Source organism: Candoia aspera, chromosome 5, assembly GCF_035149785.1.
Source record: "Candoia aspera isolate rCanAsp1 chromosome 5, rCanAsp1.hap2, whole genome shotgun sequence".
In the NCBI taxonomy this organism is placed as follows: domain Eukaryota; kingdom Metazoa; phylum Chordata; class Lepidosauria; order Squamata; family Boidae; genus Candoia; species Candoia aspera.
In genome coordinates, this window is record NC_086157.1 from 86,474,985 (window position 1) to 86,500,364 (window position 25,380).

General features: G+C 37.3%; 1 protein-coding gene across 5 annotated transcripts; it reads left to right on the forward strand.

The window, feature by feature from the left end:
• Positions 1–1,189: 1,189 nt before the first annotated feature.
• CLDND1 (claudin domain containing 1) lies at positions 1,190–20,999 on the forward strand. Of its 5 annotated transcripts, none has more exons than XM_063305668.1 (6): positions 1,190–1,289; positions 5,577–5,875; positions 16,077–16,124; positions 18,604–18,708; positions 19,825–19,962; positions 20,063–20,999. In XM_063305668.1, the coding sequence occupies exons 2-6, from the start codon at positions 5,590–5,592 to the stop codon at positions 20,278–20,280; spliced, it is 795 nt and encodes a 264-aa protein (XP_063161738.1). In that variant the 5' UTR covers positions 1,190–1,289; positions 5,577–5,589; the 3' UTR covers positions 20,281–20,999. The 5 variants fall into 5 exon arrangements, with proteins under 5 accessions (XP_063161738.1, XP_063161741.1, XP_063161739.1 ...); XM_063305669.1 differs by having other exon boundaries at positions 1,193–1,289; positions 5,580–5,875; XM_063305671.1 differs by lacking the exon at positions 16,077–16,124.
• The last annotated feature ends 4,381 nt before the right edge of the window (positions 21,000–25,380 follow it).

Below are 25,380 nucleotides of genomic sequence, written 5' to 3' on the forward strand. Positions count from 1 at the left end.
ATTGAAGAATACAAATTGTTCAAAGAAGGAGAAACAACAAAAAGAGAGCAGTGGTTGCAATGTATATCAACAAGAACCACACATACTTGCTCAGAAATGCAAGTGAATCAACTGGGTTAAAATAATTGGAGGTATGAACAAAAACAACACTGGTGTTGCCATTTACTATCACTAACCCAACCAAGGAAATGTGAATGATGCTTTCCCAAATTAAATTGCAAATCTTTCAAAGAATAGGAGAGTAATTCTTAAAAGAAAAAAAAAGAGGCTTAAAAGCACAATAGCAAATACTCAGGGCTGATACAATGAAGGCCACATCATGGGGATATAGCAATAAAAAGATGTTATGTTAAACTGCCTGAGTTTAAAGGCAACACCAGGATTTGTGCCATTGTTAGATGCAAGTAGGATTTTCCCTCTTGATCTGAAATCATCCCAGGAGAGTCGGAAAGGTGTAAAATCAAGGCTGTCTTACCCACTACTTGGGAGAGAAGTTAAGTGACTGGCAGTGAGTGGGAAGAGGAAGGTAGGGATCGTTAGTGGGAATAGCTAATTTCCTGCCAGCACAGTATCTTTGTCAGGGGCCCGGGGAAGCAAGTGTCATGACATCATTTTGTGTCATGACGTCATGATGCAAAACCAAGTTGCATATTTGTAAAGATGCAAGTATGTAAGGGCAGGATTTGCATCATAATGTCCCTGTGCTCCTGTCTTTAGGTTTACCTAATCTTAGCTTGCTGTGGGCAGCCGTACTTGCCAGTATAGTTTTCTTCCAGCTGAAGGATGGGTGGTTAACATGTCAATTCAAAAAGAAACCGCCCTGTGAATACGTGTGCGGGCTCTGACAATTCCAAATGGATAAGTGGAAAATGACTGAAAGACATTATGTACACGGAAAACTGCTACACGATTTGTAAATCTAAGGTTTTACAGTTAATTTTACATTGACAATGCCCACGTCTCCCCAGGAGAAGCTTGACTGCTTTCCGCAAGTCCCTTCCCTTCCGTTTGAATCTAACAATCCTGACAGCAACATTGTGTAGTGCACGGAATGCACGCAAGCATGCATTCATAAATAAATAAAACCGATGTCTTGCTTCGTCGGGAGCGAACGTAAGCGTGACACCTTCCCTTCGGAACGTGGCAGTCGACAAGATTCGAACTACATTTCCCAGGGAGCTTGGCGGCATAGGGGCGGATAAACGTCTGCGAAGAGGCCGCTTCCCGCTCTCCCGGCTGAGCTGCTCTTGGGGGTGGGTGGTGGAAACGAGTCGGGAGAACGATGGGAGGTAAGTAAAATTGGGCCCTACCGAGCCCTGGTTGTTTCCCCGGTACTCCAGGGAGAGAATCTGTGAATGAGACAGTCGGGGGACAATGTAGAAGAAGATGGTTGGGTCCACTGCAGGGGATGTGATTGACTAAAACGGGACCCTGAAGGTGCTGCACCCCTATATTTTAATAGGAGTCACTATCGCTAAAGGGGAGGAAAACCGGGACCACGTACTGCTGACAGAGTTGTCACAGATCTCTACGGAAGCCGGATGGATCCTGTGGGTTTCTCTCTAGCCATCTCAATCTGTCAATTAGTTTATTTATTTGATCCCCTAGAAATCTTAAAGGCTCCCTTGAATAGGTGTTTTAAAATTTCCTATTCAGTAATCTTTTTACAGTGCAATTTTGCACATGCTTGCTTATAACTTTCACTTCATTATTTTCAGAGATGTGGGAATGGGATTGCGTGGAGAAAGTGCAAAACCGAGCATTAAATGGAAGCAATAAAAAGGTGCATTCTGGTTGCCATTCTCTTCCCTCCTCCTCCTAAAAAAAAAAGGCTTGAAAAAAATACCACAGTTAAGGATAGATAATTTTTTTTTACTAAGATAGGTGGTGATTTCCCACAGATAGTATGCTTAAAGGAAACAACAAAAAGAAGTGAATGGACTTTGCATTCCGTCCCTTTAAAGTCCCTGCCCTAAGTTGGTGATATGATCAAAGTGTTGTTCCTACAGTGCAAAAGCCTTCCAATAACAAATGGGCCATCCTAATCACATTCTTCTGTGGATGAAACCAACAGCCTGATTCTTTTTGAGCCTTTCACATAACAAGAGGGGGGGGGGGAAGGATCTGGTTCTTTTGTATTGATGTTTTGAAAAAAGAAACAAGTATTCTGAACTGTTCCCTTGTATATTTAAATTATATATTTACTAATTATATATTTACTAAGAGTATGCATGTGCACACATGCACACACTTAACGTGACAAGGGATGAATATAAATATAAAAGCAAGTTTGATTTGATTGTGATGAAAGATTGAGGAAGGATACAAAGAGAGACTAACGATGGTGAGGAAAAAAAAGGACATGAAAGAAAAGGAAGGAAGTGAAACAAAAATAAAAGTGGAATGTCTGCAGGAAAAGAAAGTATGAGTCCTATATAAAACAAGTAGATTAATCTTCCAGCTGAGTGAATGGAAAGTGGATATAAAGGAAGGTAATATAGAACTGCCTAGAATGGAGTGAAAATAATACTAAATGCCAGAAGTATGTGTTGATTAATGCCAAAATGAAGTATAAAAGGAGGATGAAGAAGAGAAAGGCTGTGGATGAAAAAATGCAGAAGAGAATGATAGCTGCAGAAATGAGAAAAGAAAGATGCTGTATAATGTACAGAGAAAAAGGTATCTGCAAAAAATGTAGTTAAGATTTAAGAGGGAGAGAAAATGCAAAGCCTGCAAATTTGGAGGGGGAGTTAAAAAGGCTAAAGTGAATGCAATTTAAAATAAAAGAGATGAAATGATGATTTGGATGGAATTGGAATCAAGGAATGCTGGAAAGGGTATTGAAAAGGAAGTAAAAACTGACGTTAGAATGTTGCAAAATGGTAAAGCTATAGTTGTTGATGGTATAAATGGAAAAATGTTAAAATATGGAAGTGGTTTGGCCATGAGACTCATTTAATCTGTGTGTCAAGACTGCATTTGTGCTTGATTGGAAGAATGCTGTTATTTCTCTCTAGCATGAAAAGAAAATTGGGTGGGGTTAGTTTATTAAGGAGGGTATTTGGAAGGGTATTTGGCAAAATTCTTACTTTAGGGGTCACTGAGCAAAATTTGGGAAGTGCAGGAAATGTGCACAAATTTTTACTCTTTAGCAGCTCACTGAAAAATGTACAAATGTGAGAATGAAAATTTATATGTTGATTTAGAAAAAGTGTATAATGTGAATTAAGTTTGCTTTGTGGAATAGTTTGTTTAAATATAGAGTTGAAAATTAGTTGCTAAATGTAATAAAAGCAGTATATGGTACTTCCTTTACGATTATGGAAGTAAAACATGTATGAGAATAAATAGAATGCTTAACAAATAGCTCAGTACTGAACGTAGAGTAAGACAGGGTATAGGATGTCCCTTTGGTTGTTTAATGTATTTATGAATAAATGTATACGGTTGTGCTCATGTTCGAGTTGTATTGGTTGGAGACGCGGATGGGCATGCACTTTTTACATAGATAATGTCATGTTGGCTGAGAACTAAAGTATTTGCAGTAAATGGTAGATACATAATGTGATGCAACAAAGAGTATATATTTGAAAACAACTACATAAAATATCAAGGGAATTGTGTTTGACAGGGAAATGGAATAAACAATTTCAAGTTATATATACAGTGCAAAAAAGTAGAGCAAATATATGCTTTTGTGTTTCTTGATAGAATGTTTTCTAATGATGGGAAAATGTATGGAGAAATCTTAAGATGTACAATGCTGATAGAAAGTTATTGTGTAGTACATGGTCTGTTGTGAAGAATGAATGTTGAAAGAAGTGAAAATAGCAGTTTAAGACTATGCTTTTGTTCTCTTTTTATATGAAGGAAAGACTTGAATAGGTCAGGAGAAACCTAAAACTAAGTTGAATGAAGTGGATATGAGGTGCTAAGTGTGTGTAGTAAAATGAGAAGAGAGAGGGTCAAGAATGAAAGGGTGTTGAATGTACTTATATTGGATGCAAAGGTGAGTTACTACTATGAAAGAAATATGTTGAGGTTGTTTGATCATATGGAGAGAATGACCCAGGATTGAATTGCAAAACAAATCTATGAAAGAATAGTGGATGCGCCCGTGGGAAAGGGAACACTGAGAAAGTTGCGGTTGGGTGGAGTTGATGATCCCTTCAAAAATGGATAGGTGAGAAGCTCAAGGGACAAAAATACAATGTATGAAACAGTTTGTGGTATATGGATGTGATGAAAGCAAGGATGGTTTGCAAAGATAGATATTGTGTTGGTATCAATTAATTTAGGCTATATTTCCTTTTCCTTTTCCTTTCTCATGCCTTTAAGTTCTTTGACATACTATTTCTTACTCCTTTTCTGTACTCTGCATACTGTTGCTTAATCAGAAAGGAAGGAGCACGGTAAGTATATGTGTACCAAGAGTGGACTGACTAGAAGTTTGGGTTTGGCATCGGCATGGGAAAATATTTCTTGATGCCTCTGCTAAATACCAGGAGATGGTCTTAGCCCCCTTTTCTCTGAACTCAAGCAACCACAGCAGAATACATCATACTGAATGGGTTGAATTTGTGGCAAATGATTTGGTGGGACATTTTTTAAACTTAAATTACAGGTGTTAAACACACTCAGTTCAAACAACCTGAGAGTAGATTGAAATGCAGCTAAGGGCATGTGTTTCACGCTTGGGTATCTGGATGTCTCAAGCATTGGGTTTGTTTGTTTGTTTGGTACACCTGCAAATGCTTTTGCAATGTAATGAAGCATTCTTGTTTCATTACATATATAAATCCTACCCTCTCTACAGTTTTTGGCTCCCTATTAATATGTGAGTCAGCTCTGATTTATAAGGTATTTGAGAGACTATTTTGACCCCCGAAACCTGAAAAGACCAGCTTGGAGCCCTTAAGGCTTTTCAAGTAAACCTACTGCACATTGCCAGTCTGGTGGAGGTGAGTTTACTCTCAAATTAAATTTGCATTTCCATTATTGTTGCTTAGCCTCTACCTGAAGGCTTTTCTTGATCATGTATTTTCTTTCTTTCCTTGTTCAGTCACCTTTTTCCTCATCTCATCTCTGTCCTGCCTTATCTTCCCCTTTCTTCAATTATTATTCAGTATTTGAATTTGAATTTCAATTATTATTAATTTAAGGGTTTTTTTGGTCCTGGCCCTCCCCTTTTTTTGTGTTTTTGGCAGATATATTCCCCCCCGCCCAGTGTGTGTTATGCATGCTTTGTAAAATTCTTATTATGGTATTATTATGCAGAATTCTTGCTGAGCAGGGCTTGCTCAGTGACAGAAATGACTGTGCACGGAGGGGGCTTTAGCACTGTTTTACTAGAATATTATTTGTTACCTCTTCTGCTGCAGTGCTCTTTTTGATGCTTGAGTGGCTGTCTTTTTGGAGTATTACAACATCATGGGTTGTAAGATTTAAAAGTTACCTTGGAGATCATCTTAGAGAGGGATAACTGGAAAGATCTGAATATCTTGCTAGCAGTCATGCATTAAAGTACAGTTGTTATTGTTGCAAATATGTTTTGATTTTTTTTCTTTTGTTAACAGTAGCTGAGATACCATGATGGATAACCGTTTTGCTACTGCTCTGGTAATTGCCTGCGTGCTCAGCCTTATCTCCACCATCTACCTGGCAGCCTCAATTGGCACAGATTTTTGGTTTGAGTATCGTAACCCATCACCTCCTGAAAATAACAGTGAAAGCAAAGCCACTTGGGATGAACTTTTTGGTGAAAATGCAGATGAAAACTCTTACACAGAAGCTCTCTTTCGATGGAATGGCACCATTGGGCTATGGCGGAGGTGTATCACAATGTCTGAAAACTCTCATTGGTATAATTCACCAGGTAAGCTTGCACTAAAGAGACTATGTGGTCTATCTTCCTCTACCCTGCTTGCACAATTATTAGGCAAGTTGTATTTTTGAGGATGAATTTCATTATTGAACAACTACAGTGCTCTCGGTCAATCCAAAATGTTAATAAACCTCAAACCTGAATATTTAAGAAAGTAAAAGTGAGGTTTTGGCTTTCTTAGGAGCATATCTATGTGTGCACAATTACTGGGCAACTATTAGTGTGCAGAATTATTATGCAACTAAATGAAAAACGAAAATTCCCCCATCTCACTTGTTTATTTTCATCTGTTAAAGTGAGAATAATAACTCAAAATTTACAAATAAACATTTCTGACATTTCAAACAAAAAATCAGTGACCAATATAGCCACCCTTCTTTGCAATAACAGTCATAAGCCTTCCATTGATGGAGTCTGTCAGTTTCTTGATCTGTTGATGATCAACTTTTTGTGCAGCAGCAACCACAGCCTCCCAGACACTGTTCAGAGAGGTGTACTGTTTTCCTTCACCGTACATCTCCCGTTTGAGAAGGGCCCACAAGGTCTCAATAGGGTTTAGGTCAGGTGAGGAAGGGGGCCATGTCATTATTCTTTCATCTTTGAGGCCTTTACTGGCTGGCCACTCAGTGGAGTACTTCGATGCATGCGATGGAGCATTGTCCTGCATAAACATCATGGTCTTCTTGAAAGATGCAGACTTTTTCCTGTACCACTGCTTGAAGAAAGTGTCTTCTAAAAACTGGCAGTAGGTTTGGGAGTTGATTTTGAGTCCATCTTCAACCCAAAAAGGTCCAACTAGCTCATCTTTAATAATACCAGCCCATACCAGTACCACACCTCCACCCTGCTGGCATCTGAGTCGAAGTGGAGCTCTGTGCCCGTTACTGATCCAGCCACAGGCCCATCCATCTGGTCCGTCAAGAGTCACTCTCATCTCATCAGTCCATAAAACCTTTGAAAAATCTGTCTTCAGATATATCTTGGCCCAGTCTTGCTGTTTCAACTTATGTGTCTTGTTCAGTGGTGGTCAAGTTTCAGCCTTCCTTACCTTGGCCATGTCTCTGAGCACTAAACACCTTGTACTTCTGGGCACTCCAGGTAGGTTGCAGTTCTGGAATATGACAGCACTGGAGGATAATGGGTTCCTGGTAGCTTCACGTTTGATTCATCTCAAATCTTTGGCAGTTAATTTGCGTCTTTTTTTCTCAACACGTTTCTTGAGACCCTGTTGACTATTTGCAACAAAACGTTTGATGATTCTGTGGTCACGCCCCAATATCTTAGCAATTTCAAAAGTGCTGCATCCCTCTGAAAGACTTTTTACAATTTTTTACAATTTTTGACTTTTCAGAGTCAGTTAAATCTCTTTTTTGGCCCATTTTGCCTGAGGAAAAGAAGCTGCCTAATAATTATGCACACCTTGATATAGGGTGTTGATCTCCTTAGGCCATACCCTCCCTCATTACACAAATACACATCACCTAATATGCTTATGTCCAATAAGCATTCAGGTTTATACAGCTTGGAGGTGGAAAATATGCATAAAAATGATGATACGGTCAAAATACTCACTTGCCTAATAATTGTGCACACAGTGTATACTACAGTGTATCTTCCTTCCATTAAGGTATTTTTTACTCCTAAGTGCATCTCTATTTTGGAAAAAAATAGGCAAAGTATGGGGAACTGGGACTATTTTAACATTAATCCCATTTCCTCCTCCAGTTTTTAGGGAAGAGAGTTTAATGCATACACTTGGCAAGTGCTTTTCTTTTTAAAGCTTTCATTGTAAGACAGAAAAAAAGAAAACAGGAATACATTCAGGATTTACAAAATATTAAAATTACAAATAATTTTCTAGAAATTAAAAGAAAAAGAAAAATCCTCCACCAATATTTTTACCAGTAGCATTGAATTAGAACAGATATAGAGAAAATCATTCATCAGTTTAGCGCTTTAAAAACTAAAAAAAAAAACTAAAAACACTTAAAAAAAACAGCAAGATAAGAATTATCAGTCAAATTACTAAGAATTAGCAAAAGTTTCTAATTAATCTGAAGCAGTATCTTTATGGCCAGTCAACAGAATCTAGTATTTTAAAATCTTATATTAAAAGAAATTCAAACTTCAGGCGTGGCAGAAGTCAAAATGTGCAAAATTAAAGTTTGTAAACAGTTTCCAAAATAGATTAATATTAATATTAGTATCAGTATTATTTTTTTTAGATATGAAGTTATTTTTGACACTGATACATACTTCCAAAGCTATCTGCCTATCCTCTAATGAAGGAAGTAACTGCAGTCCAGTGGGAGGTGTAGAGTAACAGCAACTGTTATCATGTATAAAACTATATACTTTGTAGGAATATAAGGCTTAGTGATACTTAACAGAAAAACACCTTGCAAGAACCAAAAGGTATTATTTAAATCTGTTTCATCTTCTAATGAGTCATCTTCCAGAATTGCTGAGCTTTGTGACATTGCCATCAGATACAGAAGAATGATCCAACCTGATTATTACATTTCCAGCAATTTTTTGAATATGTGTTTGCCATTTTGACATTTGACATTGGAGTAATATAACCCAAAAAATCTACCAGGTTTCTCTGAATATAATATTCACAGTAAATGTGGTATTTGGGAATACTGATAGTCCCATTTTTTGCAAATCAGTTGTCCTATTTTAATTCTTCACCCATTTAATAATGTAGCCTTTGATTTGTTCGGTTTCTGAATCGTATTTTAATAGCAGCTTATATATAAGCCCTAACAGATGTTCTGAGGTTTTGATATAAACATTTCAAATTTGATCAAATTTCTAAGTATGCCACTTTGTTTTTGTAGCTCCATTTTATTCCTGAAATTTTACTGTCTTGTATTTTCCTTGCCAATTGTTCTGATGCCAATAAAAACAGAAGGAAAAAGGGGACAATCTTGTTTTGTCCTTTTCATAATGATATTCCAATGGAAAGTTAGAGTATCCAAAGTGTTATTTTATAAATTTATAAATTACTTTATAACTAAGTGTTATAAAGTTACTCCAAAGTGAACTGCATAAGTTACAACAAAAACCTGCCTTGGAATTTTAAATCAGAAGAGAATATAATTAGCTGATTCAACAAAAACAAGATTTGAAAATTAAATTGGATTCATTTAAGGTTTATATTAAACCTGCTGTGACATCCAAGCTGGAACAACAGAATAAACATTAAGGACAAGGATGTGGAATATCAAGACAAAGAATCCAAATTCTTTGAATTAAGGAAAATAATCCAAAGCCTCATATTGGTGTGTGGCAAAACTATGTGAACCTCTAGGGTTATCAGACAGAAGATGGAGGCCAGATTGCAAATAGGAGAAACAGAATTTCGTAAAAACAATTCAAAGGGTTCCAAAGGATACCAGAAGATTTGGGGAGATGAATTAAAGAAATAGAAAAATTGCTTGGAGAAGATAGAGTATTTGGAGACAACACAGATTACAAATGAACAGATCAGCAAAAGGTATTACTGAACAAGCCAATTACAGAAGATGAAATAAAGGACGCAAGACTGTCAAAATTGAATAAATCTCTAGAACCAAATGGTTTTCTGCAATATACTATAGGACTGTCAAATTGTGATGAAATCATTAACTCAGATAAATCAGATAAATCATTAAATCAGATAATTAATAACAATGCCAGGTTGTTATTAACTTTCTTCTTCATGGCAGGAGGCTCCCTTATATTTGCTTTATAAGGAGGAGAATGACCCGATCCATTTTGTTTTATAGAACTATCTCTGTATTGAGTGAATGCTGCAGGCAATTTACAGCAAAAAGGATAAATAGACTTTTAGTCAACATAATTCACCCTGATCAGACTGGATTTGTTCTGAGGAAATAAATGACAACTAATCAGATACAGTGGTGCTTAAGTTTGTGAACCCCTTTGAATTTTCAATATTTCTGCATAAATATGACCTAAAATATGATCTGTTCTCCACACAAGTCCTAAAATCAGATAAAGAGAATGTCCTAACAAGCAGGAACCACGCCGAGACGAGGAATAGGTCTCTAGTGTTTTATTACTGCTACGTTAGACAGAAAATCCTACCAAGCTGAAGAAGCATGAGAAACCCATACAGATAAACCCCAAAAGTCAAGGCTGGTCTGTTCTGTGTCTCTTTGAATGACAGCTCAAATTCTCACTACTACACATGCGTTTTCCTCCTTGGATAGGGGCCCCCTCCTGCTCACCATCAGTGCTCATGACAGAGAACCAAATTAAACAAAGGAGCCAAAAACATTATACTTGTTCATTGATTTATTGAGGAAAATAATCCAAAGCCTCATATTGGTGTGTGGCAAATGTATATGAACTTCAAGGATTATCAGTTCATTTGAAGGGGAAATTAGAACCTGTGTTTCAATCAAAGGGATGATAATCAAGTGTGAGTGTGGGAGGTCCTGACTTATTTAAAGAACAGAATGCTGGGTATTCACTATCAAAGTCAACACAGGTATGTGGAAGTGTGTTATGGCTTGAACAAAGGAGATTTCTGAGGGCCTCTGAAAAACAGTTGTTATTCTCTGAGGGCTGGAAAAGGCAAATGGTGATTGAAAAGCTAGACTAGATGTGACAGATCAGGAGTGTCCTGTTCAGACTATGAGGTGGCCAGGCAGGTTTATTATCAAAACACTCTTTATTAAATAACTATTTACAATAATAAGTCCTTAAGTCAAGAGGTAGACTGATTCTGATCAAGACCAATTGGGTAACAATGAGGAAACCATCAAGGTTGCAGGTGGAGACTGTGCTAAAACAGTGGAGCAGACTTCACTGATGGAAGCTGGAAAACTGGGAGAAACTGGGGCACGTGGCACTACTGTAACTGGAGACGAATGTCTGCGATCTGGAACACCACTCGAACTAGGCTGGCACCAGGAAGCTGGGCAAGACCAAACCGGACCCACTGGACTGGGCTCGGTGACTCAGGCTGGGCTGGAGACTCAGAACAAGGCTGAGAACTCAAAGCAAGGCTGGACTCAGCTGGAGATTCCAGGCTGGGTTGGGAGCTTGGCACATGACTAAGCTGGACTGGAGGTTCTTGACTAGGCTGGAAGCTTGGAACACAACTAGGTTGGACTGGAGGTTCTTGACTAGGCTGGACTGGAGTCTCTTGACTAGGCTGGAAGCTTGGAACATGACTAGACTGGACTGGAGGCTCTTGACTAGTCTGGGAGCTGGAAATACAACTGGACTGGACTGGAAGCTGTTGACTAGGCTGGGAGCTTGAAACACGACTAGACTGGAGACTCTGGACTAGACTGGAAGCTTGGAACACGACTGGACTGGAGATCCTGGGCAAGGCTGGAAGCTGAAACACAACGAAACTGGGCTGGAGATCCTGGGCAAAGCTGGAAGCACTATGAAACTGCGCTGGAGATCCTGGGCAAGGCTGGAAGCTGAGAGCGCGATAAAATGGAACTGGAGATCCTGGGCAGGGCTGGGGGCTTAAAGCACAACTGGACTGGAAACCCTAGGCACAACTGGGAGCTAGGAGCAAGGCTGTATGCAAACCTGGATCGTGCTGGAACGCGGCAGTGAGGTCTGGAGCCGGACGCAAGACTGTGCTCGGCAGGGGCAGCAGGGAAAGGAGCCTCTGAAGCAGTTTGTACAGAAAGCAGTTCCTCGGAGGTAGAAGACACTGGGGCTGATTCCACTCTGGCTACAGGCAAGGCTTCCAATACAGTTAAGGACTCTTCCTCAAGGGCTGTAAGCTTGAAGGATTGGTTGTCTCCGGCAGCTTGCTCTTCGTGTGCCTGCCGATCCTTTGCATGCCTATTACCTTCTGCAGCCAATTGGGCTGCCTTCTCCTTCGCGCACTGTTCGGCACGTCTTTCTCACACGCTGATTGGAGGATTCAAATCCTCCGAAGACTGACCAACCAGCGTCTGTGAATTCTCCCGTGCCGCTGAGTTATCTCTGGGTTTCGCTTTCCTGGTTTCTGACCAGTAAGTTTCTGTTTCCCCATCTGACTCAGAAAGTGTTTTGTGTTCTGAGTCAAAGGTTGGCTGGAACCTCACAAGGAGCAGAGAGGAAAAGACTTCTGGTGGGGACATGGCGGACTGAACAGCTGTGCCCACGGGCTCAGTGGGCAGAACTGACAATGCAGCATTTTTTTCAGGCTCAGGCAGGTTTTCCTGAAGCCCAGGAGTGTTTTCCAGAAAAAAGAAAAGACCTGGAATCACCCCATCTGCCCTCTGGACGGCTGCTTGCAGCCAGAAGATCGCAAAGAGCATTTGCGTTTGGTAAGAGCTAGCTGGGAGTCAGGGATGTCACCATTTTCCAAGCCATGCTGTAGCCTTTAGGGGACATTAAGACCAGCCACCCCAGTTCTAAATCACCCAATTTATATTTCTTTTAAGTATGCGTACCCTAAGAGAGGCTTTCTACAGCAAGGAGAAGCGTGGTTTCTTGGTGCTTATTGTTATTTTTGGGATTAATTTTTTTAAAAAATTCTTTTTAAGTTTTGAACTTTGTTTTCCCTCCAAATATTAAGGAGGATTGAGAATAAATAATTGTCTTCCTGTTATTTTTATACTAAATTCGAAGATACTAGCATTTTCCTACATGTTGAATTGGCTGCTTTGAACTGTCAGTTTTCTATTTCTATTTTCCCTGGGGAACTGTCTGCTATCTCACTTTCACTTGTGTAAACACAGTCCAGAATTCTTTCATATCTTCGACTTTCATTGGTTAAGCTCCCCGGGGGCATCATAATCTACTGCGTGAGACATGGAGGATTTTAAACAGACTTTCTCTGACTTCCACCAAGATTTTAAATAGATTCTTTCTGACTCCTACCAAGTTTTTCTGCAAGGCATTCAGGACATTGTGGAACATCTGAGGTCTAAAATGTGTCATCTGGTTGGGGATGTTGTAGATGAAAATGAGGAATTTAATAGTGACAAATGTTTCTTCTAAGAGTGACATCAGGATTTCTGTTGAAATGCTGGATGAAGATCAGATAGTTGAGTTGGAGAAATTTAAGGGAGAGATCGAGTTGCAAGCCACAAGTGTAACTGATCTTCTGGTGGAACGCCATGGAAAAGGGGTTATTATGTATGGGAGGTCTCCTGAAGAGAGGTTGGAGTTTTTGAGGGGGCACTTGGGCTGTTTGATTTTTTCAAGAGAAAAGCTCTGTGCACATTGTGGGGATATATAAATGCTCTGGTCTATTTTGAAGTGGGATAAGGGTTTAAGAATATTTATCTCGGTTGCTTTTAGGGTTTGGCTGATTTCATTTATCTTTAATGATTTGGATTAAAATGATTAAGGTATAATAAAAATGTCTACTTGGATGGTTTTGGGTTTAATATGATTAAGATTATTAAATTTGTTGCATTGTCAAGTACAGTGGCAGATAATTTATATGTTTTTTAGTTTGATCTTTATTATAGTAGACAACTGTATAGAGTAGTAGTAGGAAGGAAATAAATGTTATCTTTGGGGGGGAGGTTGATAAGGAAGTTTATATAATTTTTTTTTCTTTTAATATAAGGGAAGGGAGTAACTGTATTTAGTGATTTTTACAATGTGCCAATGGAATGATTTATAGAAATAATGTGATTTTGGTTTAATATAGACTAAGGGATTGATTATGGAAATTTTTGTATATCCTTGCTGTTATAAGTCGGAAGTCACCTCTTTTTTAAATTTGAAAAAAAAGTTCTCTTGTGTTTCTACACTTTTTTAGTTTTTTCTTTTTTTTTCTTGTAGTTTTTTGTTTTTCTGTAGCTTTCATCTTTGTTTGAAACTTAATAAAATTCTTATTTAAAAAAAGGAACAGAGGAAAAGAAAGGATAAGGAAGAAAAAAAGGGTGCTTACAAGTCAGGCTGTATTTAAAGAAAAATAATAGATTGGGGGACGGGAAGGAAGGCAGACTGGTGTGCCTTTCCATTTAATAGTTTTGGATCTCAAGAACTGGTATTAGAGTCTCCAAAAGTTAATGGAAAGTAGAGAATGAATATAGGGGATCCCTATCAATAGCTGCTCATCAGTGCTTTTTCACTGGGTTAATTCAGCATATTCCTTGTCTTTCTGAAGCTACAGTTCTCCTGAAGGTGTGAATTCAGACCAGTTTAGAGGATGGACATTGCCCCTTTGTCTGAGCTGGAGTCAGCTAATTAGCTGAATTCTGCTGGCTCTTCCAAGCTATGAAACCCAACTCAGGAAAGAGCAAATGATGTTAGAAAGGTCCTGGATAGTCTTTTGTGAAGAATGTTTGTCAAAAGCAGCAAACGTGGCTTTGGATAAGAGTGTGCTTGACCTACTTTGTTATATGGAAGTGAAAGCAGTGTGTCAGAAGAAATATAAAAATGTTAAATTCATTGGGAATGGAGTGCTTAAGTGTGTGGGGTAAAACAAGAAGTAGAATAAAGAATGAATGGGTTTTAATAATTATGGAGTGAATGCAAAACTGAGTGGAGTATGAAAGAAGCATATTGAAATGGTTTGATCATATAGACAAAATGAACAAGGATTGAATCACAGAACGTATATAAGAAAAGTGAATGGGTTGAGAGGAAGGGGAAGACGGAAAAATTTATGGTTGGATGGAATTGATGACATCCTTGAAAAGAGCAAGGCCAGATGTTTAAAGAACAAAGAATGATTTATGAATGAATTGACCTTGTAAAAGCAAAGCTGGTTTTGACATTAGAAATTTTTGAAGAGGTATAGTGAGTAGTGTTGGTGTAAACTATATGTAGCTATATATTTTTTCTTGCTTAATTTTTGTGGCTTAATATTTTTCACTCCTTTTCTGCAGTTTGTATAATGGGAATACTTACATTAGGGAATAATGTGATAGATATAAATGTTGCATTTATGGTTTTTTTAAATACAAGTCAGCCTTTCAACAGGATGCCTACAATGCTTCTTCCATGTTTCACAATAGAGATAATATTGACATTTAACCTGAGGAAAAAGTCACGTTTGCATAGCCAGCAGGGCTGTAAGGGAAGGGGTATTCTGCATAAGCATTGCTATATAGTAACTTATGACTTCTTCAATACCTAACTTATTAAGAAGGCTCTTCCTCCTAAATATGCTTAATATTGTGCAGCACTGTGATTTCAGAAATAAGATTATCTGAGAACAATTAGGGAATTTTCTGATAGATGTGGGGGCTTCATTGCAAATTCATTTTTTAATTTGTTAGTTGTCTATTCTGTCTTTTGTTTTCTATTCTGTCTTTTGTTGAGGGGCTGATGATGATGTATCTTCATCTTCCTATTTTTTTCCCCACAACAATTATTCTGTGAAATAGGTTGAGTTGTGAGAGAGGGAATGACCCAAAGACAACCCATGAGCTTCCATAGCAGAAGGTGGACTTGAACCAGGGTCTCCCTGGTGCCAGTCCAGCTCCTTAACTACTACACCAAGCAGGCTCTCATAGAATCATGATTTGATTATTTCCTGTCAAAACAGATGGATCATACTGATAATATCATTAGGAGGTAAACCAATTTCTGTTTAATTAATTATGGGGTTTTGACAATACCTTACTACGATGTGCTAGAATAATCAGCATCCCCAAACATGCTTTCAGATTGTACAGTACACTTTTTATTGAAGTAAATTTTCCTCATGCTTTTTTGTTGGGGGGGATTAGTTATTTTTGTTACATATGAGAACAGTTTTTTTAATATAAAATTTATCTTGGCTAAATCATTGTGAGAAACTTAATTCATTGGTTCAGCCAGTAAGTAACTTAGTGTTCATCTATGTCTTCTTGTTCATAGTCTGGAAAAGAAAGAGAAGCTTTCTTACTTTCTCAGTTATCAGCAAATAAAAATTCTCTTTGTATCTGTAGAAGCAGCTACTGTTATTAAAAGCTGGATTATTATTCCATTAGTCTTTGAAGCCAAATGATTAAATGTCCCCTACCAGCTCACTGGTATTGCTTTCTTTAAAACCTGATCAAGGTCACCTTTAATCCTGAAATTCATTAAAGTGAGTTGTTACAGAAGATGACTGCAGAGTACCCATATCATAGTCAACATCTCTTCTCAGCAGTTAAGGATTGATCCTGGTAGGAAGAATTGAAATATTGGCAAGAAAATGATCTGGAGCTAGTGCTTGTTTGTTTGTTTGTTTTTAATGCCCATAATTTAACTCTATAATTACATTTCTCTTTTCAAGGTTTCAGTCAATTCCTTCCAAACCTCAACACCACCAGAAGTAAAACAGGTATTTTTCAGTACTTTATTCAAGTCTATGGAAACAGACTTTAGGATAGCCCACATAAATTCATCATTTCTTTTAAGTCCAGTGGTGAGAAACTTGTCTATGACAATTCTATTTCTTCATGATTTCAGATTAGGCCAGTTCTTGACATAGTGCTCAAAACAATCCATTGTATTCCATCTGGCATCTTAACTGAGAGTTACATTGGTTTCTCCTGGTTTCTTCTCATTATTGCAGAAATATTTTGGAGTTCAAAAAATTAGTCTTCATTTCTAGACACTGAAATCTTTTTCTAAATGCATCAAATAAACATTGCCATATGTTATTAGTTTGAAGCTTTCTTCACTTTCTTCTTTTGTTGTTAGATACATTTGCTGTATTATTTGTGATAAAGCTGTCCATTTGAATTTGAAATTCTTTTCAGTTTTCTAGTGCTGCTACATCTTCAGTATTCAAATAGTATGTGCAATTCTGATGTGTAATTTATCTAAGAAAGGAAGATACTCCATTCTTCTCTTGACACACAAGCTGGATCATTTGGATTTTGCTCCATCCATCAGTGCTAGATTTTGGCATACTTTTCTGATTTTTTTCTATACTTTTTAAAATTACCCTGAGATCTCTTCTCTATTGTTGGGTTGTAGCCTGTTCAGAATAACAATCATGTCAGTCAAATTAATGTTCTTAATCCTATAAAAGGAGAATTTGGAGAATTCTTTACTGGTTCTTATTCTAAACATATCTTTGCCTATTCTCTAAACTAACACTTTTTACTTCTTTTTGCAGTTTTTTTTCACATACATGGTGTGACTAGAACTCTGTTATCTTATCAGCTAATGGTAGGACATTAACCATAGTACAGGTGGACAGAATCAAAATCTTGTATTTTGGGAATAGATCCTCCAAAATAAATAGGTCAATGTATTTAAATAATTTCATGCTGTTCATTTAGTATTACTCATTGTGTGCACTGATAGAAACAAACTTGTAATAGAAATATATGCCTCTTTTATCTGAAGTGCATTAAAATGATAGTAAGTTGAGAAGCCAACAAAAAGCTGTGACTAGGTTAGACAGACAGTTATGAAGATGAAAAAGTTAATCGTATGACTGTTAACTAAATTTGAAGATCCTATATGTTCAGACATGTATCTTCAAAGGAAAAGTAATTCTCATGATGCTATTTTGTTGAGACAACCAAGTCTTGAATTTCTTTGTTGAAATATTTTTCCTTTATATTCATGGCTTATTTACTCAAATTTTCCAAGGTAGAACCTCGTATATTGTCTGTTGCCATGATAGATTCCCTCTTTTAATCCATGGTAGATATATTCAAGGTAAGAAATGTATTCTTTTGGACCGTAGGGGTATAGTCAACTGATTCTTGTTTCATTTCTCCTGCATTTTATATTCAGAGACGTCTTCCTTGCCCACAACTACTTTACCTGTCTACTGTTCTTTCACTGATTTCTTTCTCTTGGCAACTTTTAAAATAAGAAAGGTGAGGGCTTGACTGTCTGTTATGTACATTTGTACCTCCTTCAGAGCCAATTAGGTCTCTTACTTCATGTGCTGTTATTAACATGTTCATAGAATATAATGGAGAAGTTAAGATTATTCATTGTGATACATTGGCCTAGGTTTATTTTTTCAAAAGTATTTTAGGAAAATTCTAAAATCCAAATTATTTTTTTAAAAAATCATGTGTATATTAAAAAATGGATTTCTTTTTGTTATTTAAATCCAATTTCTGAATAGATATGCATAGAAATAGGTTGTAAGTGCCTACAAAACCTTGGAATGCCAAATGAGAATCCTGTTTGGCTTGGGGATTCATTCAATTCAATTAATTTAAATCAATTAATTGAATTGAATGAATTTAGAACTTTTTTTTAATCATTGTGTTTGTGTAAACACTTGTATCCTGAAATTTCAGATGAGTGTTCTTGTTTACCTGATTAGCATAATCAAAAATCTTGCAACACCTTAAAGCAGGAGTTAAATATATCTGCAACTCTAGGGCCACATAAGTCCTTTAATCTCATTTCAAGTGACTTCTTGTGTGATTTCAAATGCTTTCAGGTGATCAATTCAGATCCTTTGTAAAATTCATCTGCCCCTGGCAATCTCCTGGGGGAATCAAACGGATGCTAGAAAGAGAAAGAGAAGAAAAATCAAATGCCCCAAAGAATGAAAAGAAGATATGAAAAATAGAGAATGAGTGGCTCTTGGCCCAACCAGTTTTCTTCAGCATAACTCACCAATTGAAATTTGCCCCAAACATACAGTATTACTCTTGAAGGACTGTAGGCCTCAATAGAAAAATATTGCCCTCCCTACAAATCTGTTTATCTTTATGATGACTCAAGATCATTTGAAGTAGGAACAAAGGACCTTATCTACTGATTAATAAATATGTATGAAGAAAGACGATCAAGCAAAAATCAGAGCCTAATAAAAAATATTTATTTCATTCTGAAAGGTGAGATGGTCACAAAGTGTGTCAGTTTTTCTCTTTCGGATCAATTCATGGAAAAATACAACGATCCTGGGAATCATAATAGTGGCATTGACCTGAACCGAACCTGTAAGTATTTTTGGTTCCATTTATTGGAAACAAATAGCTTAAATGTTTGTCTCTTGCAAAGGTAAATGGCAAGTAAAGGTAAAGGTAAAGGTTTCCCTTGACGTAAAGTCCAGTCGTGTCCGACTCTAGGGGGCGGTGCTCATCTCCGTTTCTAAGCCTTGGAGCCGGCGTTGTCCCTAAGGACCCGTCCGTGGTCATGTGGCCGGCATGACTCACGGAACGCCGTTACCTTCCCGCCGAAGCGGTACCAATTAATCTACTCACATTTGCATGTTTTCGAACTGCTTGGTGTGCAGGAGCCGGGACGAGCAACGGGAGCTCACCCTGCCGCGCGGTTTCGAACCGCCGACCTTCCGATCGGCAGCTCAGCGGTTTAACCCGCAGCGCCACCGCGTCCCTTGGCAAGTAGGCTTCCACAAATGAATATATGTAGAATTACATAGTCTGATGTTTTCTAAAACGGCCAAATATAGGAAAATGACCAAATCTCATAAACTTTCAGCAATCTCACTTTTGTGATTTTAGTCTCACATGATAAAATCCCATAAGATTTTAATATCTTTTTCTATAAGATCTAGGCTTTTTTTTTCATTTCAGAAAAAATACATTTAATTGGGATTCTTTCGAATGGTATCTGAAGAAGTTGTAGGTGTCGTGACATACATTGTAGTTTTGTAGTTAGTGGTTAAGATTTTCAAAATAATGCCATATTATTTAGTATTTTAGTGCAGAAAAAGGTTAGAGTTTTGAAACTCTGTCAAGAAATGACACATTGTACTAGCACTTCTATACCGAGACACCATCCGTTGCAAAGTGAGAAACTGGATTGGACTCAAGGCCCAGGTTATGCTTGAAGCCTTTCCCGGCAATTTTGATAAGAGCGGGCAGAAAGGGCACCTTGCAACAATAGCTTGCTGGCTTAGCTTCCCTGACCTTTCCCAAAGAGATGGATGAAGGGGAGCCTAACCATGGGTATTGTGGCAGAATTAGGATATAGGGCGGAAACATGAGGCTGAATGGGCAGGAAGGGTAGCTTGGAAGACCAAAAATTCTCTGATATTACTGTATTATATCATAAGCATAGCCTAATGATGTTCATTTGTCCACTTCCTTTAGATCTCTGGCGCTTGCAGTTTCTCCTGCCTTTTGTCAGTTTAGGACTCATGTGTTTTGGGGCACTTATTGGAGTCTGTGCTTGTGCTTGCCACAGCCTCTATCCTGCCATTGCCACTGGAGTTCTCCACTTCCTAGCTGGTGAGTCCTGTTGGGGAACATCATCCGTGTTGAAACATGGATGTCTTAACAATATAAGGCATTGCTGTGGTCTGACTGTTGTTTGCTGATTTTTCACCAGGTTTGTGCACACTGAGTTCAGTTGGCTGCTATGTAGCTGGAATTGAGCTGCTCCATAAGAAACTACCTCCTCCTCCTGTGCAAGGCCAGTTTGGCTGGTCCTTCTGTCTGGCTTGTGTCTCAGCACCTCTGCAGTTCATGGCTGCTGCCCTTTTCATCTGGGCTGCACGCACAAACAGGAAAGAATTCACACTTTTGAAAGCATACCGTGTGGCATAATAAGATCCTCATCTTTCCCCAAGTCTCTTGTTTTCATACTTTCTTCAACATCCTTGCTGTTTTTATTAGTCATTTATCTATTTCACAGAATGCATGCTTCTAATCACTTGTAATGAAATGGCTTGAAGGGCTTAACATTAAGAGACTTGGAGGACAGATTATGAGGAATTGCTTTTTCTTGCCAGAGATCTACAGGATTTCAACATGTTTTTAAAATATATCCGACATACTTATTTTTTCACACCTAAACCTGATCTGCAAAGCAAACTAATAGGGTGCTTTAGGAGGTGAAAGGTTTTGATCAAACTAATATGGACAATATGTGTATCAGATAAAACAAGACAAGATTTTTCACAATGGTAGCCATGAAGCCTCCTTTGAAGATTGTGATACAGTTTTGTTCCGCTCTTCATGCCTATTACTATGTCTTTTTCCATCTGTTCTGTCCAGATTATTGTAAAATGGTTGACAACTGTGGAATTTTTAAATCTTGTGAAATGATTGTCAAAAATTGTGTGTGCTTTTTCTCTCTCTCTTGCAATAGGAGCATCCATAATGAGTTTTACTTTCTAATTTAACAAATATATCTGTATATAAATCTTGACTTTTTAAATACTTTATTTATGCAATGCTATATTTTGTAGAAGTATTATTCACATCACCTAGACGAACAATTTTGTTGGAAGAAAATAAACCTGAGCTAAGGCTCATTAATTTTACTGGAGTTGTATATGACTGATGATAGAGGAAAATGCATGTGATACAACAGTTCACTATAATGTGCTTACTAAAATCTTGACATCCATCCTTTCCCTTTTCAAATCATATGATATGTATAGGGGGAACATGAAGACTCATTGATTTTGATTCAAGTTATAAACCCAAGTTTAAAAAGGAAAGATACACATTGGTACAACAATTTACCCAATGCTTCCAACCTGATATTGTCAAAATTTGTATCATAATCTTGACAAATAAATAGATACATCTAGGATGTATCTTGCAAAGACTGTCCAGCCTTGCAGCTCCAAGCTAAAGTATTCTTTTCTTTTTATATACAGAAGGCACATGTGTATATGTGTGTGCAATAAGACTTTTTTTTTAAGACAGTGTGGGAGGAAAAGGGAAAGACGGAATTATACCTTCTCATGAAAGAATTAAATGTTATTCATATGTTTCAAATACATTTTCACAGACATCTTTAATACAACAGTTGGCTCTGCAAGTACTCTGAGGGCAAAGAGAGCATGCTGTTGCAGTTTGCACTCTGGGAAAATTTGATTTACCTTGCAGACAAGTGTCTGGCTCTCATAGTAAATGAGTGGCAACCTCATTTAGCTGTTTAGAGAAAAACCAAGATTATTGATAAAAAGTTTTTTGAGTTTGAACTGAATTTATAGCAAAGAATATTACATTGGCCTCTTATTTTTATTAGTTGAAACCCACTGTGTGCTTTTCATTGTCAGAAGTTTATCCTCCTTTACTCCAAAGTAGATGAGATTAATAATTTTCATTGTTTAAACACCTCTAGCCTGAGGCACAAAGGAATTATGGTCTAAGCATGAGAACATGTCTTGGATAAATATTGCTTTGCTGTGTTCTAGAACAGGTTTACATTCATTTAAATATAGTGAATGTAGGCAGAACAGGAAGGGGCAGTTTCTTTAGAAAAAGCTCAGAATATTATATGAATATTGGAAGTCCTTGGATGTTAAACATTTATTTTCTATGCAAGTTAAGAATTTTTATTTTCCCTCAAAACCATAGAAAATAAGGCTGTGCAATATTGGAAGGACTCCTTCAGCAGTCAAAAATTCAATCATGATGTGTTGCTTAAAGCACACTGATGAGTACTAATTTCGGGTTTCTATTTCACAAATCATAAACAGCCTTTTCTCACAGCAACTTCCTGCCAATTGAAGTGAAAGAACAGATGCTAAAGAGCATGTCAGAACTTCTAACAAGTAGTACTACCATCTGTTGGCACTTTATTACATTGGAGGCATTATTTGTCATTGAACCCTTGTAAAGTTTTCTGTGTAATATATTTTTACTGCTTTTTGCAAGATTACAGGTTTTCTTTAGCACTGGAGTGTATTTCTGCCTAGAAGTGTATAACTAAAACTGTTGCTTATATTTGAAGTTGACTAAAAGTAGCTAGCACAGCGTGCTGTTTCAATTTCAGTAGAATTTGAGTGCATTTTTGTTTGTTTGTTTGTTTGTTTAACTTTGTGGGCACCTTAAATGTTAAAATATTCTAAGCCCAGGAATTTATTCTAAGGGAGAGAATGGTGGGGGAGGGGGTGTCAAAAAAGTCAAAATGTGGGTTCAATTGCATGGTCGTGGTTACCATCATGGCTGTCCTAACAGTCAGGAACCACGCTGAGATGAGGAATAGGTCTCTAGTGTTTATTACTGCTACATAAGACAGAAAATCCTAACAAACTGAAGCATGGGAAAAACCCAGACAGATAAACCCCAAAAGACAAGGTGGGTCTGTTCTGTGTCTCTTTGAATGGCTGCTCAACTCCTCACTACTACGCATGCGTTTTCCCCCCTGGATAGGGGCCCCCTCCTGCTCACCCTCAGTGCTCATGACAATGACTTTTTCATACCTGCCCCCCACCCTCCAGACATCCTTGGCCAGAACTGATTTATTTTACAATTCTTTCAAGTATTTTGTTGTGGGATCATTTAGATTCTGTTAAGCTATTCCTTGTTTGTTTTTTTGTTTTTTTTCATTTCACAAATTTATTAGTTTTATTAGATAAAAAATTTGAACATAAATTTACATATCAACAATAACACATTACAATACCATTACTTATAGATAGACAAAAGAGAGAAGAGGGAAAAGGGAAAGAAAGAGAAAAGAAAAAAAGAAGAAAAAGGTTTAAAAAGCAGGATTTCCAACTATCTAAACGGTGGATCTTAATATCTTAGCATATTATCTTCTTTTCTTAATTCTCTAATATCTATATTTCTATTTGAATTACATAATTAATATAATATTTACATTTTATATATCCATAAGAACTTTTTGCGTCAATTCAACATATTTGAAAACGGGTTCCCAATCATTTTGAAAATCATCCATATTTTTATCGTTTAGTTGATCAGTGAGTCTTGCCATCTGTGCTAAGTCCAGGGACTTGATTATCTATTCTTCGACTGATGGGGCTTGTTCTTTTTTCCATTTTGAGGCATAGATGGTTCGAGCCGCAGTAATCAAATAGAATAAAAGTTTTCCATATTTTTTTCTAAGTCTTTGTCCATGAAGCCCAATAAGTATAACTCCAGTGTTTTAACAATATCTACTGCTAACATTTTACAAATAATATGTATAAATGTCCAAAATTTCTTCACTTTTACACAGGTCCACCACATGTGGTATAAAGTTCCTGTTTCCTTTTTACATTTCCAGCAGATATCTGAAGTGTTTTTAAACATTTTAGATAATTTATCTGGAGTTATATACCACCTGAACATCATTTTGTAAAAATTGTCTTTCAAATTATAATTAAGTGTAAATTTTAACCCCTTAGTCCACATCCTTTCCCAATAAACATATTCAATATCATGTCCAAAATTTTTCTCCCATTTAGTCATACGTTCCTTAATTTGTACATTTACCATTCTCATTTGTAATAACATTTTATATGTTTTAGAGATCATGTGGTCGTTATTGGCATAAACTTGATTATCCCACCAGGATAGTTCTTTTGTAAAAAGCTATTCCTTGTTTGTTGATTGATTGATTATGTGCCATAAAGTCGGTACTGACTCTTAGCAACCACATAGATAGATTTTCTCCATAATGATCTGTCCCTAACCTGGGACTGACGACATGGTTTTCTTTTTGCCAAGAAAACCACATGGAATCCTTGTTGGACTACTTTAAATTATCCAGAGAGCAACCATCTTCTGCCTACCCCTGTAAGTAACTGTGTTTTACACACGTAGTTTTGTAACTTATCCATGGGCTCCTCTAGCACTTTTCCTGGATCACTCCTAGTTAGTAAGTTACTTGAATCAAAGTGAAGGGATTTTTGTTCTGAAAAATTGAAAGACTAACTAGGTACATGTGTGAGAAAAGAGATAGATGTTTATACACAGTGCACACAAAGTCTGGGCTTATAAATCAGCAGAGGAATGTTTAAAGTTCTCTGTTCCTCTTACCAACTGCGGCCTATGCATGAATAGATCTTGTTTGAGGCACTATGTGGCATTAAGGAGCATAAATCTATGCTTATAATAAAGGTAAGATTCAATAAGCACAGTCAAGTTCTAGAGAAGGGCCTCAACTTGCAATCCACTGTTTAGAATATTGTTTAGTAACTTAACTGCTTATGATTGGTTCTGAAAATATTCTAAGACATGTACAATAGATATATAAATGTAAGGAAGTAAGTTTTTGTGAATACTAAAAATACAGAAATCCAGCTCCTAACAGTAGTGGATCTGGATTTCTGAAACATGTTAAACTATCCTTCCTTCCCCTCACTGCTTGGGTTATGGGTCTTTTTAAGATACAACTTCTGTCAACTTTCTGCATCCCATTAATACTAATAGACTTCTCTATTATGAAATGTTACTGCCAGGGATTGAAAGAATCTAATATTTAACTTAAATTTATTAAAATGTTATTCAATATGTGGTTGAGATGTGACAGTAAGTTCATGGATAACTTTGGGCCAGTCACTCACCCTCAGCCCTAGGGTGGGAACTCAAAAAACATCCATCTACCAACCCACAGTGGCCCAGCGTGATAGATTATAATCCATAACCTTCCATGAAAAGGCCTTCATCCTGCAGTAGACTGATTCAGGCCAATTATCTAATCTGTACAAGAGGGTTTTACTGGAAACACCAGGGTCAGGAGACTAGTTACAAAAGCAGTATTTTTGTTGACAGAAATACTGTCTTGAGCAATTTGGAGAAAGCGCTCTGTAAAAATGAAACTGCAAATAGTAAATAATCCCCCTTTTATTACATACATCCCTTTAATATCCTTTGTTAATACTCAAAGGCATTACAATTTTGTCTGTTTTTAACACTCCTGCTATGTTATGTGGTATCTCTCTGGGTTTTGTGGCCAGG